General features: G+C 40.0%; 1 protein-coding gene across 1 annotated transcript in view; it reads right to left on the reverse strand.

The window, feature by feature from the left end:
• Nucleotides 1-539: 539 nt before the first annotated feature.
• The window catches only part of LOC107658331 (NACHT and WD repeat domain-containing protein 2-like), a 47,987-nt gene continuing 34,149 nt past the window's right edge, over nt 540-14,377 (reverse strand). The window contains exons 5-8 of the mRNA XM_016446848.1: nt 12,808-12,958; nt 9,689-10,003; nt 7,699-7,973; nt 540-5,537 (exon numbers count right to left, since the gene is read on the reverse strand). Coding sequence (XP_016302334.1) covers nt 1,632-5,537; nt 7,699-7,973; nt 9,689-10,003; nt 12,808-12,958 — 4,647 coding nt within the window. The 3' untranslated portion in view covers nt 540-1,631. The remainder of the gene's footprint in view (nt 5,538-7,698; nt 7,974-9,688; nt 10,004-12,807; nt 12,959-14,377) is intronic.

Genomic DNA, 14,377 nt, shown 5'->3' on the forward strand with positions numbered 1-14,377 from the left:
CTAATCACACCTGAATACTGCTACAGGTTGTGGGTTGTAAATGTGTCAGTATTTCCAGAGGTAAACATACAATTCGACGGAATAGCCCTTGAGTTATGGAGAGAGTAGTTTGAATGGGGCATGGCTGATCGTTTTGTTGAAACTACTTTCTTTTGCGACATGCCAGAATACACCCATAACTGAAGGCAAAAATCGTAGAGTTGGCATTCATGACACACTTGTTCAAAGTCAACCTCAGTGAACAACCCATTTAAAATAAAGTGCAACCCCCAAACACTGCCTTGGCAAACACCATTCATAAATCAGCCTTGTTTATGATATAGCCTATTCATAAATATCACTAAGTCATCTATAACATGAAAGTACAAAGTATAATTTTTTTTTTCAAGCACACAATCAATCAATCTTTACCTCACAAAGAACAATTACAAATACACATTTGTATAAGATGACCCAACTGTTAAGGCGTAGAAAGTCTTGGTGAGATGCTACATGACTCCTCAATAGTGGTTTAGTCCTCAAATCAGTACTCAACATCTGTAGCTCGATACAACTGTATCGTCCTTTGATACAATGAATTGCACATTCTTTAAAAGTAATGCCATTAATACTATTAATCTATTGGATTTAGTCGAGTCAGAGGATGACCTTCTCAGTATCAGTATCATGACAGTAATTGGTGAATTGGTATAGAATTAAATATGAGGATGGGTTTAATACTGTCTGTCATTTAGAGCAAATTACACATATGGACTTCCATGTGACTTTGGTCAGAGAAAGTCTAGAACACATTCTGAATTTACTAAGAAGCTCATGCTGACTCCAGACTATACTCTGAATACCTGAATACTGAAATATACTTTCCAATGATCCTCATTTAGATGCTGTAATTTTAAATTAAGCAAATTTGTATTTATTGTATGCTAAATGTTCATTGTATGCTGAACCGTAATGATGAATAGTTGTATCAATATATTTTTGTTTAGAAATTCCCTGCATTTTTTCTTAATCAGTTTCTGTAACAAAAATGTTAAAATCCAGGCACTCACTTTGATTGCATTTAGCACAACATAACATATATTTAAGTAGTTGCACAAACTGCAGCAGCCAAAGTACATATGTACACATATGTACATAAGTTTCCATTTTAGTACAGTACCAGAGGACGTTAATAAACAGACACAAATTAATATTTTAAAAACAAAAAAATGACAGCAACTTTTATATGGCTACAAATCTATTACATTTCTCCATGCTTCTGTACAAAGTGATGTTATGGCTTGATTTGACTAAACAAAATCTGAACTATACGGCCACACTGGCATACACATGAGAAGGAAGAACATATCATAAAGCTGACTGGATCTGCTTTTCCAATGAATGACATTTGTTATGAATTTGTTCCTATTAAATTCAGTGTACACATCTGACAGTAAGTTGATGATGGATAAAAGAAATCAAGGTAACTGATTGCAGCTTAAGTGCAGCTTAATAGCAAATGGCCAGTTGCTGTGTTGTTACCCAGAGAACTGATCTGTGCAGCTGAATCAAAGTTGCTGTAAACAATAATCACCTGTGTCCAAATCTGGCCTTGTTCCTTCATGCCTGCTAATGTCCTACAGAGGGCGCTCTCACTGCAGCAGTTCAGTTTTCTTTGTGGGTGTTGTTGTCTCTGGTTCTCCACTGTCAGACACATTGATAGGACTGTCCCGTGAGAAGACCTCGGTGGATTCTCTCCACACACAGTCAGCAATGGTCTTGAAGGCATTGGTGCTACACTTGGGTCGTACTTTCTGTGAGGCATTGTTAACTATTTGGCGACTGTTTGAGGTGGCGATCTTGATTTTCAGAGCGGCATCCACACGGTCTACGACTGTGTAGGTGCCAATGCTGCCATCCTCAAATCCCACTATGATGTTAAGTGCTCGCTGTGATAGGCACAGATAGGTTGGTGTTTTGTAGAGGGAGCAGGTCCCGATACTCTTGCCATCTGCCAATCTCATGACAATCAGACTTGAAACCACACCTGCATCATCATCTTCGTCACAATTGCGGAAACAGATGTACACTAAGTAGCGTCCATCTCGTGAAAGCTTTTGCCGCCATATTATGCCAGCAGCATGGACCAGACGCAGTTTACCACTGTGCAGGTCTAGGACATTAATGTTCTCATCACCTTTTGACATAATGCCCAATTTCCCATTTGGTGATATTTGGAAATCCTCCAGGTTCTTCAAAAAGTTGCTAGGCAGCTGCACCCGCCTGCACACAGACTCATCTGCAACACTCCAGATGAAAACTGTTTCTGTGGAGGTGATGAAGACGACATAATCTGGACTGTCAGGAATTAACTTGAAGTTAACAATTGTGATCCCATCGTCACAGATGAACTTTTTGGACACACTGCCTGACCACAAGCTAACAGCCAACAGCTTATTCTTGTTGGCTCCCACAAGGAATGTGTTTGCTGTGGTAATGAGGGCATGCTGGAGTGTTACCAAAATGTTGCACACCTTGTGACCAGTCGCAAGCCTCCAAACGCGGGAGGCATTCTGTTCGCAAAGGGACACTACAAACTGGTCATTGTGTGTGATGAGAAGCTGTGAGATCCTCTGACCATTGATATGGAATATATTCTCACCTGTGGTTGTATGCCAGATGTACTGACTACTTTTATCATCAGATGTCACCATTAGGTCACCCGATGTTGTCAAGACGCAGTTTTCGACAAGGCCTTCATGCTTGAACACCATCTCAATGAAACCTGTGCTGTAGTTCCACTTGTGGATGACCTCTGACCCATCCATGGTGTACACAAAATCCTCTCGGCCAGAGAGCTGCAGACTTTGGATAGGTTTCCCAGTTTTATCAATGTTTGACATGGCTGTTATAATGTCAATATCCCACACGGAAAGTACGCCACTGCTGGCCACAGACAGCAGCAAGTTATGGTGTGTTGATTTGATCAGTTTTACTATGGCTCCAGATATCTCTATCAAGCTGGCCATGCACTGTCCACTGTCTCTCCGCCACACAAATATGGATGATGTATTCTCCATGGAAGCTATTATACTTTGGCTATTCTTGGAAAGAACGGCTGCCACAAACTTCTCGCTACGCTTGGCCTTAAACTTCTCTGCCATCTTCCAAATCTTGGTGTCCAGCACCTCAATGCTTCTCGCTTTGCAGATGAGGATGGATCGCTGATCCTCAGAAAGCTCTATGCCCACCACTTCACTATCATCTCCTCTGCAGTCATAATCCTCCATCAGCTTAGGATTTGTGATATCTTTGGTGTTCCACACAGAGAGGCTGCCCTCATTGTCGATCATCACCATTTGATGGATTGTGTCTAGAATCAGGATGGACTTAACAAAACCACCAGAGAATTCAGAAGTCATTGTAGCAAGCTTGTCCCCACTACCGAGGTGGAATATGGTGGTTGTGTTGAGATACTGTCCGCAGAAAGCATACATTCCATCTGGGGAACATTGGACACAGGTTACCTCATACCAGCAATGGAACTGATACAATGGCCAGCCATAGAGCAAATCAATCACATTGACATCTTTGCTTGCCTCCAGCCAAGCTAAGGCATGGTGGCTGGACAAGGTGAATCCACTGATGAACGCTACTCCGCCAGTGATGCCACAGTGCTTGGACCCTTTCACCTCCACCTCCGACAACAAGCATGACTTGTGGTTGTCGTAAATGAGCAGTGTATTTTTTGTAGTGGCCACTACCAGATACTTCTCATCTGTGGTTAGCCTGATGCCAAGAACAACCGACCTCGCCGTGTCTATTTGTCTTATCAGCTGTCTGCTCTCAACATCCCACGTGCTGACTGATCCGTCTTCGAGGGCCACAATGACTATGTTTGGAGCTAATGTAGGTAGAATCTCCACTATTTGCATGTAGCTAGAACATAGCGGTAATCTCTCGGGACTGTAGGTGACATCCATGGAAGAGTGCAGTGGCACAATGGAGCAGTACTTAGGACCATCCTTGTCACATTCAAGAAGGAGGTGTCTGAGCTTGGGAAGAGATGTGACAACTGGAAGGAGCCTTTGCTGAAGTTCAGCAGACAGTGATGCAGGATTCTTTGTCACTTTAAGTTTTATACTGCGGAGTGTAGTTGCGAGAAACTTTAGCTCCTTTTCTTGCGTGTAGCTGTAAGCTAAGTCAATGTCTGACAGGGCCTTGTCAAAATGCCCTATCTTTATCATAGTGTAGAGCCAGCTGAAGTTCATTATGACACCATACATGAGATCATCTGTCCGGCCGCTCCTTGTCAGGTGGTATGTGAGCTCTGTCATCTTTCGGTGGTTGACAAAGAAGATGTCCGGCTCTAGCAAGTTACACTGGAACACCCAGGGTTGTTCGGGTGTCTGTCTGTCATAAGAGTGCTTGTCAGCAGAAGCTTTGTCATGGCCATGAAGGCTCTGCTGGTGATGAGGGTTTCGTTGGTGTGAGATATTCAGTGAGGCAAAGTGATTATTGTCGCAGTGGAATATCTTCTTTCTACCACCTGCCCATGCCCCGAGGAAGTACTCAGCCAAAAGACTATGCATTTGATGCACATCTTCTTCATTACTGAGGTATAGCTTCTGTGCTATAAGATGCAGGTGGCGATTTGCCCACACCATTAGCGTTACATTACGGACTTGACGCTCCACTAAATAACCTTCAAGTTCTTCTTTTAGCCTGGCTATGAAATCGTAAGAAATACGCAGCGGGCTTTTAAGATTAGAGCTCACCATGATGTCTCCAAGGACACTGTTGTCCAAAGATAAGATATCCTCTAGCTCCAGCTCTGTTAGGCCTGCCCGTGCCATTGTGATGTAGCCCAGTGCCCGAAAGACAAAGCGTGAGCCAAGCTTGTTTTCAATGGAGTAGAAAAGCTGCTCAATGCTTTCGTGCACCGTCGAACACAGTGATTTGTCATCCACATCCTTGTGCGACCGCCAGTGAACTACTTCTCGGTAGATGAGGTTGACGAACATGGGGAGTGTACATTTTGCCATTGCCTCATTCACATATATCTGTTGGCCAGAGGTCACCTTCCTTTTGACACTCAGAAGCTGCTGTTTAAGTGTCTGACTGCAAGCTTTGCGGTCTCTTTGCATCAATTCAACATAGGCATCCTCGTCATGTATCAGGCTGCGTAATTTCTGGAGTATCCCATGCTTGTTGGGCAGGGTTGACACTACAATTCGGACTGTACGTGGCAGGTGGACAGGCAGCCACCACAGCTTCCGAGCCTCGTCAACATCTGACAACTGCTCCAAGGCATCCAGAATAATGACAAGAGGTCGGTGAAATGATGACTCCCCAAGCAAATTCACCAGCAGCTCCCTCATCTCCTGGATCTTGTTTGGTAAGAAGTGAATCAGGCACCGATAGTTGTTGGCAATCTGCTCACAGATGCTCTGTAGCAGCGTGCGGAGGTCAGTAGAGAAGTCTGAGGAGCCGATGAATCTGACAATGACAACTGGGTCTGTTTCTGGTCCCATCTCTTTCTGTAGCCATGAATAAGCCTAAACAAATGAAAATGAAACAGAAGCTCAGAAATACAGCATTCATGTATAGTTTACTGAATGTTTTCCAGTATGTTAATTCATATGATATTTATATACAATTAGGAAAAGCTCAAGATGTTATCTGTGCAAAAGTGGTAATTTTGTAATCTGATTTTAGTAGGCCATTTACAAATAGATGATCTATATAAAATTTGACTGCTGTATGCATTATTAATTAATGTTTAACAGGATCTTGTGTCCTGTTTCTATTAAAACAGACAGTTAAAAATCCAGGAACTGCTGTGACCTGAAGCAACGTTATTATAAGTATGACTCTAGCAAACAAAACTCGAGTGACTCCAGTCCATCCATTATTTAGTAGATCCACTGTACACAAACTTTGACAACTCGGAGTGTGCGGAAGGAAATCTAAGAGCAATGACTGTACAGCAAATAATCGAATGTACACAACAGCAATAGCGTCAGCACTGGATTTTTTTGTGCCAAGGATTTTCTAAATCATTTTGAAACGTTCCCTCATCCTTAGCACAATTCTTTCTTGGATGTGGTTAAAGGGTGCCCCCAGCTGTGATTCAGGGAAACATGAAATTGTATTTCTCTCTGTTTGGAGAGGCTGACAATTAATGATAAAACGCTTTTCCAAAGCCACCATTTGCAAGAGGACTGTGTGTCTGTGCGTTTGTATGATTAGCCATGGGGTGTGTGTGTCCAGATTGCTACTTGAATGCATCACTGTGCTCATATTTGCTGCATGATTCTTAGTACCGTACTGCACTGACAAGGGCAATATAAAAACATGCCAGCTGTACCAAACATGAGATCATGCTAAGAGACTAATTTGCATGACACAGACACACTCTTGATTATAAAAAGTGCATGCAATGTGTGGGCATGTAAATTGCATTTCATATATAAATATTTTAGAGTATCTGCCTTTCTGTAGTGTGTATGTTACATAGAAGGACAGTGTGAGAGAGAGAACATAAGCAAGGACGAGGGAGTTAGTCAAGGTCCCCAGGCTCATCATCTGTGAACTAACATTAGAGGCTGAGGTCTTTGACGGGTTGCCATGGGTGACGGGAAATGTCAACACTACCCTTCCTCCTTTGTTCCTCGCCCCCAAACTTACCAACAACGTCAATTCTGACCATCAACACATGACACAAGCACACCACTGATCTCCATAAGCCCTAAGTATTGGTTGAAGCTGACAGATATGAGTAACTATATCAAATTATTTTTATCAGTTAAATTAAATCAGCATTTTTTAAGCTTGTGAATGCAATGATCTGTATTTGGACTACCATGTGCCTCCAGATACACTGGAATGCACAAAATCTGTTGCGACAGACAAATTCATGTAACAGCAGCCCAAAATACCTTAAAGGGGTCCTATTATGCTCTTTTACAAAGTCTTGATTTTGCTTTGGGGGGTGTACAAGAACAGGCTCTCATACTAGGTTGTTCGAAAAACACATTATTTTTCACATATTTTACATTATTACAACACCTCTCTCCCCAGTCTGGCATGAACGGCTCAAATAGTTCCTGTATCAAATGAAGGTCCGCCTTCTGAAATATGAGATGTGCTGTGATTGGTTAGCTGGGCCAGTGTGTGTTGTGATTGGCACCACTCGGCACCTGGTCGGGAAATGTCATGCCCCAGCCTGCAAGCTTCAGTGTAAATATTGCGTCAAAATCAAATCATTTTGAGCGCAATTTAAACCCGGATGATTGTAACCACTCTAAGTTCGTCTGCCTTGGGAAAGCTAGCGTGTCTCCGACATAGTGATAACACTCGTTGCCTTCTCTAGTGCAGCTCAACCAGGTCTCGTCCCATTCGTCGATATTTGTGATATCATTTGCAGATCTTTTTTATGCTCAAACAGCAACATTACAGATTAACTAAAGTTGAAAAAGTGAAAAAGCATAATAGGACCCCTTTAATGTTAATTTGAATCTCATGCCATGACATCAGATATTAAGTCAGAGGAAGCAAAGAACAGCTTTAGGCTAAATACAGGCATCCCGCAGCATTAATCTAACATGTGCCGGCATCCAGATGGCCTTAAAAAGCAGGTCAGTATGTTCACACGTGCTTTCTCTCTCACCCCCACACACACAAATGGGCTAATACATGCAAATACATGCTTTTCACCTGTTTTGCCACTTCAGCAAGTAACAATGTCTTTCCAGTGCAGGGTCCTCCATACACCACTAGGGGGGTTATTCGACCACCTTTGGAGGGGTACAGGTACTCCTGGACTATGTCCAAGGCTTCACTCTTGTACACATAAAAAGATGAAAAAGTCTTGCACAGCGAAAGATGCTGTATAATTTCATCATAGAGCGTATCTGTCTCTGTGTCAAAGTTCTGTTGGACCGTGGCCTGGATGATATCCACCATGTCTTCATAAAACTGTTTGCACAGACCTTCGACGTAGTGGCTCTCTACTTCCTGCGAGTAGCCAAGTTTCATGTCACAGTGAGTGACGGAAGAGTAGACTCGAAGATCGAAGATTGCCACCACCATTGGAATGAACTCGTCTCTGACTTTCAGAAGACGCTCGTAGGCTTCTTGGTTCTTGGTTACACGGTCGGCGCTCACCACGATGTCCATGTAGCGGGCCATCTCGGGGAGTTTAGCGAAACGGTCAAAGTTGGATATCTTCCGGATGTAACATACACATTTCTTGAGGAAGGCTGGGGTCTGCTTGCCCAATGCAAAATCCAGTTCATCCTCTAATGCTGAAAGACAGGAGAAAAACGAGAGAGCATGATAATTACCCAGTTCTGCATGACAGAACGTTTCTTTTCATTCATGGTTTTCATGGTTTTCACTGTTTACTCCCGAAACACTTCAGTGGCACTTTCATAAAACATGCTTAATTTGATGAGGTGAGCTCTTCCCCCGCGTTTGCCAGTCTTTAGCAAGTTATATGATGCGTCTCTCTGAGCTGCCTTGACGAAGAAAAAAGTGATATGATCTCTTAATCCAGCCTCGCCTGGTTTTATCAAAGACCTCCAAAGGCAGTATTCCAGCGATAGCCTGCCAACCTCGTCAGCTTAGTATCGCATACTTGCAGCTTGTTTTGTAAATGAGAGGAGAGGGGGATGCAAAGGCGGCAAGTAAACGGCTACAAATCCCCCAGGAGAGCATTACCTCGATTAAATCTTGCAAGTACTTTCCTCACTCTGGTATTAGTAATCAAAATAGAAACCACATTGAAAAACAAATAGGGTGCCTGCTTGAAGATATTATACATTATACACTAAATACACTACCATTGGGTTTAGTAGGATATTTAAATGTTGTTTGAAAAAAAAAAAAAACTTTATTCAGCATTCAGTTGATCAAAAGTAAGACATTTATAATGTTACAAAAATTCTATTTCAAGTAAATGTTGTTCTTTAGAATTTTTTCTTTATTCATCAAAAAGCAAAAAATACTATAAAAAATATTAAGCAGCACAGCTGTTTTCAACACTGATAGTAATCAAAAATGTTTCTTGTGCGCCAAATTAGCAGACTCAAATTAGATTTAGTTAGAATCAAGTAATACTAAAAACATAGCTTTGTCATCACAGGAATTAAATAACAGTTTAGATTAAAATAGAAAAAAGTTATTATATTTTATCGTAATGGTAAAATGCCAAAATATGCAAAATGCTAAATATTGTAAAATACCTATGTACTGTAGTATAGATAGATACAAGGTCAATACCGAAGTTAATGTCATTATTTTCATACATGCACACAGAAGGTTTTGGAAAATACTTTTGATGTGAAAACACCCTACTACCATTCAAGTACATATTTACTAACACTTTTATTACACTTAATGTAATACATTTAATACATACTATATTAAACTACCTCATACTCAATCTTCTGTCATGCATGTGGTCTAATGCAGGGTCCTCCATACACCACTAGGGGAGTTATTCGACCACCTTTGGAGGGGTACAGGTACTCCTGGACTATGTCCAAGGCTTCACTCTTGTACACATAAAAAGATGAAAAAGTCTTGCACAGCGAAAGATGCTGTATAATTTCATCATAGAGCGTATCTGTCTCTGTGTCAAAGTTCTGTTGGACCGTGGCCTGGATGATATCCACCATGTCTTCATAAAACTGTTTGCACAGACCTTCGACGTAGTGGCTCTCTACTTCCTGCGAGTAGCCAAGTTTCATGTCACAGTGAGTGACGGAAGAGTAGACTCGAAGATTGGATGCTGCCACCACCATTGGAATGAACTCGTCTCTGACTTTCAGAAGACGCTCGTAGGCTTCTTGGTTTCTCATGACACGGTCGGCGCTCACCACGATGTCCATGTAGCGGGCCATCTCGGGGAGTTTAGCGAAACGGTCAAAGTTGGATATCTTCCGGATGTAACATACACATTTCTTGAGGAAGGCTGGGGTCTGCTTGCCCAATGCAAAATCCAGTTCATCCTCTAATGCTGAAAGACAGGAGAAAACAGAGAGAGCATGATAATTACCCAGTTCTGCATGACAGAACGTTTCTTTTCATTCATGGTTTTCATCCCTGCCACTGTTTACTCCCGAAACACTTCAGTGGCACTTTCATAAAACATGCTTAATTTGATGAGGTGAGCTCTTCCCCCGCGTTTGCCAGTCTTTAGCAAGTTATATGATGCGTCTCTCTGAGCTGCCTTGACGAAGAAAAAAGTGATATGATCTCTTAATCCAGCCTCGCCTGGTTTTATCAAAGACCTCCAAAGGCAGTATTCCAGCGATAGCCTGCCAACCTCGTCAGCTTAGTATCGCATACTTGCAGCTTGTTTTGTAAATGAGAGGAGAGGGGGATGCAAAGGCGGCAAGTAAACGGCTACAAATCCCCCAGGAGAGCATTACCTCGATTAAATCTTGCAAGTACTTTCCTCACTCTGGTATTAGTAATCAAAATAGAAACCACATTGAAAAACAAATAGGGTGCCTGCTTGAAGATATTATACATTATACACTAAATACACTACCATTGGGTTTAGTAGGATATTTAAATGTTGTTTGAAAAAAAAAAAAAACTTTATTCAGCATTCAGTTGATCAAAAGTAAGACATTTATAATGTTACAAAAATTCTATTTCAAGTAAATGTTGTTCTTTAGAATTTTTTCTTTATTCATCAAAAAGCAAAAAATACTATAAAAAATATTAAGCAGCACAGCTGTTTTCAACACTGATAGTAATCAAAAATGTTTCTTGTGCGCCAAATTAGCAGACTCAAATTAGATTTAGTTAGAATCAAGTAATACTAAAAACATAGCTTTGTCATCACAGGAATTAAATAACAGTTTAGATTAAAATAGAAAAAAGTTATTATATTTTATCGTAATGGTAAAATGCCAAAATATGCAAAATGCTAAATATTGTAAAATACCTATGTACTGTAGTATAGATAGATACAAGGTCAATACCGAAGTTAATGTCATTATTTTCATACATGCACACAGAAGGTTTTGGAAAATACTTTTGATGTGAAAACACCCTACTACCATTCAAGTACATATTTACTAACACTTTTATTACACTTAATGTAATACATTTAATACATACTATATTAAACTACCTCATACTCAATCTTCTGTCATGCATGTGGTCTAATGTTACAAAACAACCGATCAAGGGGAGTCAGCAGGCAATCTGATCTCTGACCAACATTACTGTCTTTTATTTTTACTTGCATATTTTCTTGTGAAATGTAATACCAATGTGATACCTATTTTCTATGATGCAGTGATGCTTCCTTTAATAAAGACCCACAAGATGCCATATCCGTCAGACATCAGAGTGCACAAGCTCGAGATCAGGGAAAGACTCACTGATGCTCTGAAGTCAGACAGAAGACCTCAGTTTTAATGAAAGTAAAACCTCTGCGACTGAGAGCAAATTATTCTTCTCGGAAAAAAAGAAATGCCTCACTTAGGGGATCATCTTGAATGCAATTGTTTCATATCTACTGCATGTCGACATGAAGACTTAACTGTATCAGTGATTGAATTATAAGCCCATGCACTCAGAATGACATAAAAGAGCAAGCAGTAAATCTGTTCTTTCTCCGGTGACGACCCACTGTCTCTAATGTGGGGTATGGTGATGAGACTTAACTGTATCACTGAATATTGGATTAACCTGGATGAATTAAATTAGCCTGATTAGATCTCCTCTTATGCTGGCTAATGCCTGGCGAATTTTAATTTAGTCACAATGACTTTCAAGAGCGGGATAAAAATAACATTTACATTCATTATGAGCTTTGAATACGATCTCTCTTTGAAACCACAAATCTATAAACTATGACTCTGTTGCATGATTCAGCCTTTTTTAATTATGCATATAATTTTACAGACAAACAACCTAAATGTTAGGCATCAAGCACCATTGAAACGTTTAGAGTGAAAATGTGTCTAAGATCCTCAGATTTCCTTGATGTGGCTGGTTGGAAATTGCTTCACGCATTGAGTCACAAAAAGTGCTGGAAGGCCACTGTCCTGCAGAGTTTATTTCCATCCCATATATGTGTATAAAGGCATCATGTGAACTACTTTAAAATCATTCTAGCATGTTGTAAATGTCTGCAATAGAATCATATAAATAAGCAAAAATATAGCTAGTAACTCCCCTTCTGTTTTTATTGTTGTCATATGATGACAATGCCCAATCAGAGCAGTGTAACGGCATCACGGTCCAAATGTAGAGACATTGACATATCCCAGGTGGCTAATTGTTTTTTTCAAAAGCTGTTATCAAAATAGTAAATGTTGGAGAAAGTATGACAATGGCCTGTTCAAAATTGTCAAGGTTGACAGTGACAGCAAGGATAGACAGATAGACAAATATGCATTTATTCTCCCCAACAGAAGCACTAAATCAGCAAGAGGGCAGTGATTGTTAAGAATGGTAACATTAAACTCCACTATGGATCAAAAAACATGTTATTTCAGCAAAATTACTCACAGAACATTGAGATTATTACAAAAAAATAGATGAGAGAATCATATGAAGTATTAAGTCATTTTAGGCATTTGGATGGGGACCTTTAGCTCGGTGGAAAATAAGTTGACCATAATGATTTAAAAGTACCATTAGTATATTTACATATACAGTCAATGTTGACACTTATAGAAGTTGCAATGTACTCCAAAACACATTGCAAACCCACTCAGGCATTTAAAGCCATGCAAAATAACACTAAACATTTATTAGCTGTGAACAGTCATTACTGTAAATATAACTAGAGTTTACCCGAGCAAAGAAATTTCTTGGCTTGACCGCTCTTCATGGTCCCCTTCTCCTGCAGCTGTAAAACAGAGGTTCTGAAGATCCTCTTGATTTCCTCTGAGACTGCCCTCCATGCCTTGTCGTTCTTCGATTTTGCTACGCTGCTTGACTCCATCTGTGGGGTAAAAGCACATATGGAGTCATCCAGTTTTTCAAGGTTCCATTATTTGTATGTTGGCCTTTTAAACCAATAAAAAACCTACATTACATCCTGCCCCATTACATTAATTACATTAATTAATATATTAATTAACACTTCTTTCATTACACCAAAAAGCAGTAACAAATGCATTAGCACTTTTTGGTTTAACCTTAATGCTAGATGTAGGTAGCACAGCTAGCATAGTTTTAATCTTGTTCTAGCACAAACTGCATTTAGGGTTTGTATTAGTACTTGACCTCTGTCCTTTAAAGGTGCTGTCACATTTACCATGGTTCGGCAAATTTTCAGTCTCGAAATACAGCTATTTCAATCAGAATCCATGTGATCATGAATTTCAAGAACATGACTAATTTTGATAACCCTTTTGCTATTTTTATTTTTATAATCAACAGCCAAGTAGAGAGAGAGAAGGGGCATCAGGACATGACACAGGCCAGAATCAAACCTGAAACTGCTACACCACAGCTCCAACATTATTTTAGTTTTCTACTGTACTTTATTAATAACTTCACAGAAAAATGACTGAATTATGTGTTTCCACACCTTTGGACCAATGCACTTATATGAATTCTCTGTGATTTTTGTTTGTCACTATCCACCTTATTTTTAATGTAAGATGAGGCACGAGCATTTTTAACTTGAATGCTCAAGACTTCCAGTTATTTTAGCTGCATATAGTCCATTATGCTGCTTGATACTGCAATCTGGTATTTTTTTGTCATATTTTAATGTATTATTGTAATCATAAATAATGTAGCACAGATAGTTTTAGTTTACTGAACTCTGTTATTCTTCAAGTTATTCACCTATAGTGGCTAATGAATCGAAAGTCTCGCACATTCACAAGAAATAGCTTACTTCTTAAATAGCTTACTTAAGATTAATTAGATATGGATTTTTTTTAAATAATTTTTTATATAAAATAAAAAATATTTTATAAAGCACTTGCAAAATCTCTAGCTGATACTAGTACAGTATAACTAGAGAAAAAAACATATTACTATATTTAAAACATATTGATATGAAAACATATATTTGTTATGGGGCGAACGAGACGTGAGACGTGCGGATCCATATGCAAGGCTTAATTCAAAGACATGGTCAGAAACAGGCAGGGTTGAACACCAGCAAACAGATATGTAGAGGGCAAGACACAAGAGTATTCCTAGGGCTAGCGTGGGTCTTCGATCGGCGAACAGAATCCAGAGGGCTTGACAAGAGGGGTAATCCAATAAACACAGGCAGAAGGTCAGGAAACAGACAAAAAGGCAACACGAAGTGGCTAGACTAATACTAGAACTAGAATTGGGAACTAGGAAGGGCTCCGTAATGCAGCTATCGCTAGAAGAGTGATATGCGCTAAACAATACT

The sequence above is a fragment of the Sinocyclocheilus anshuiensis genome, unplaced genomic scaffold, assembly GCF_001515605.1.
Source record: "Sinocyclocheilus anshuiensis isolate Anshui unplaced genomic scaffold, SAMN03320099.WGS_v1.1 scaffold69, whole genome shotgun sequence".
Taxonomy (NCBI): domain Eukaryota; kingdom Metazoa; phylum Chordata; class Actinopteri; order Cypriniformes; family Cyprinidae; genus Sinocyclocheilus; species Sinocyclocheilus anshuiensis.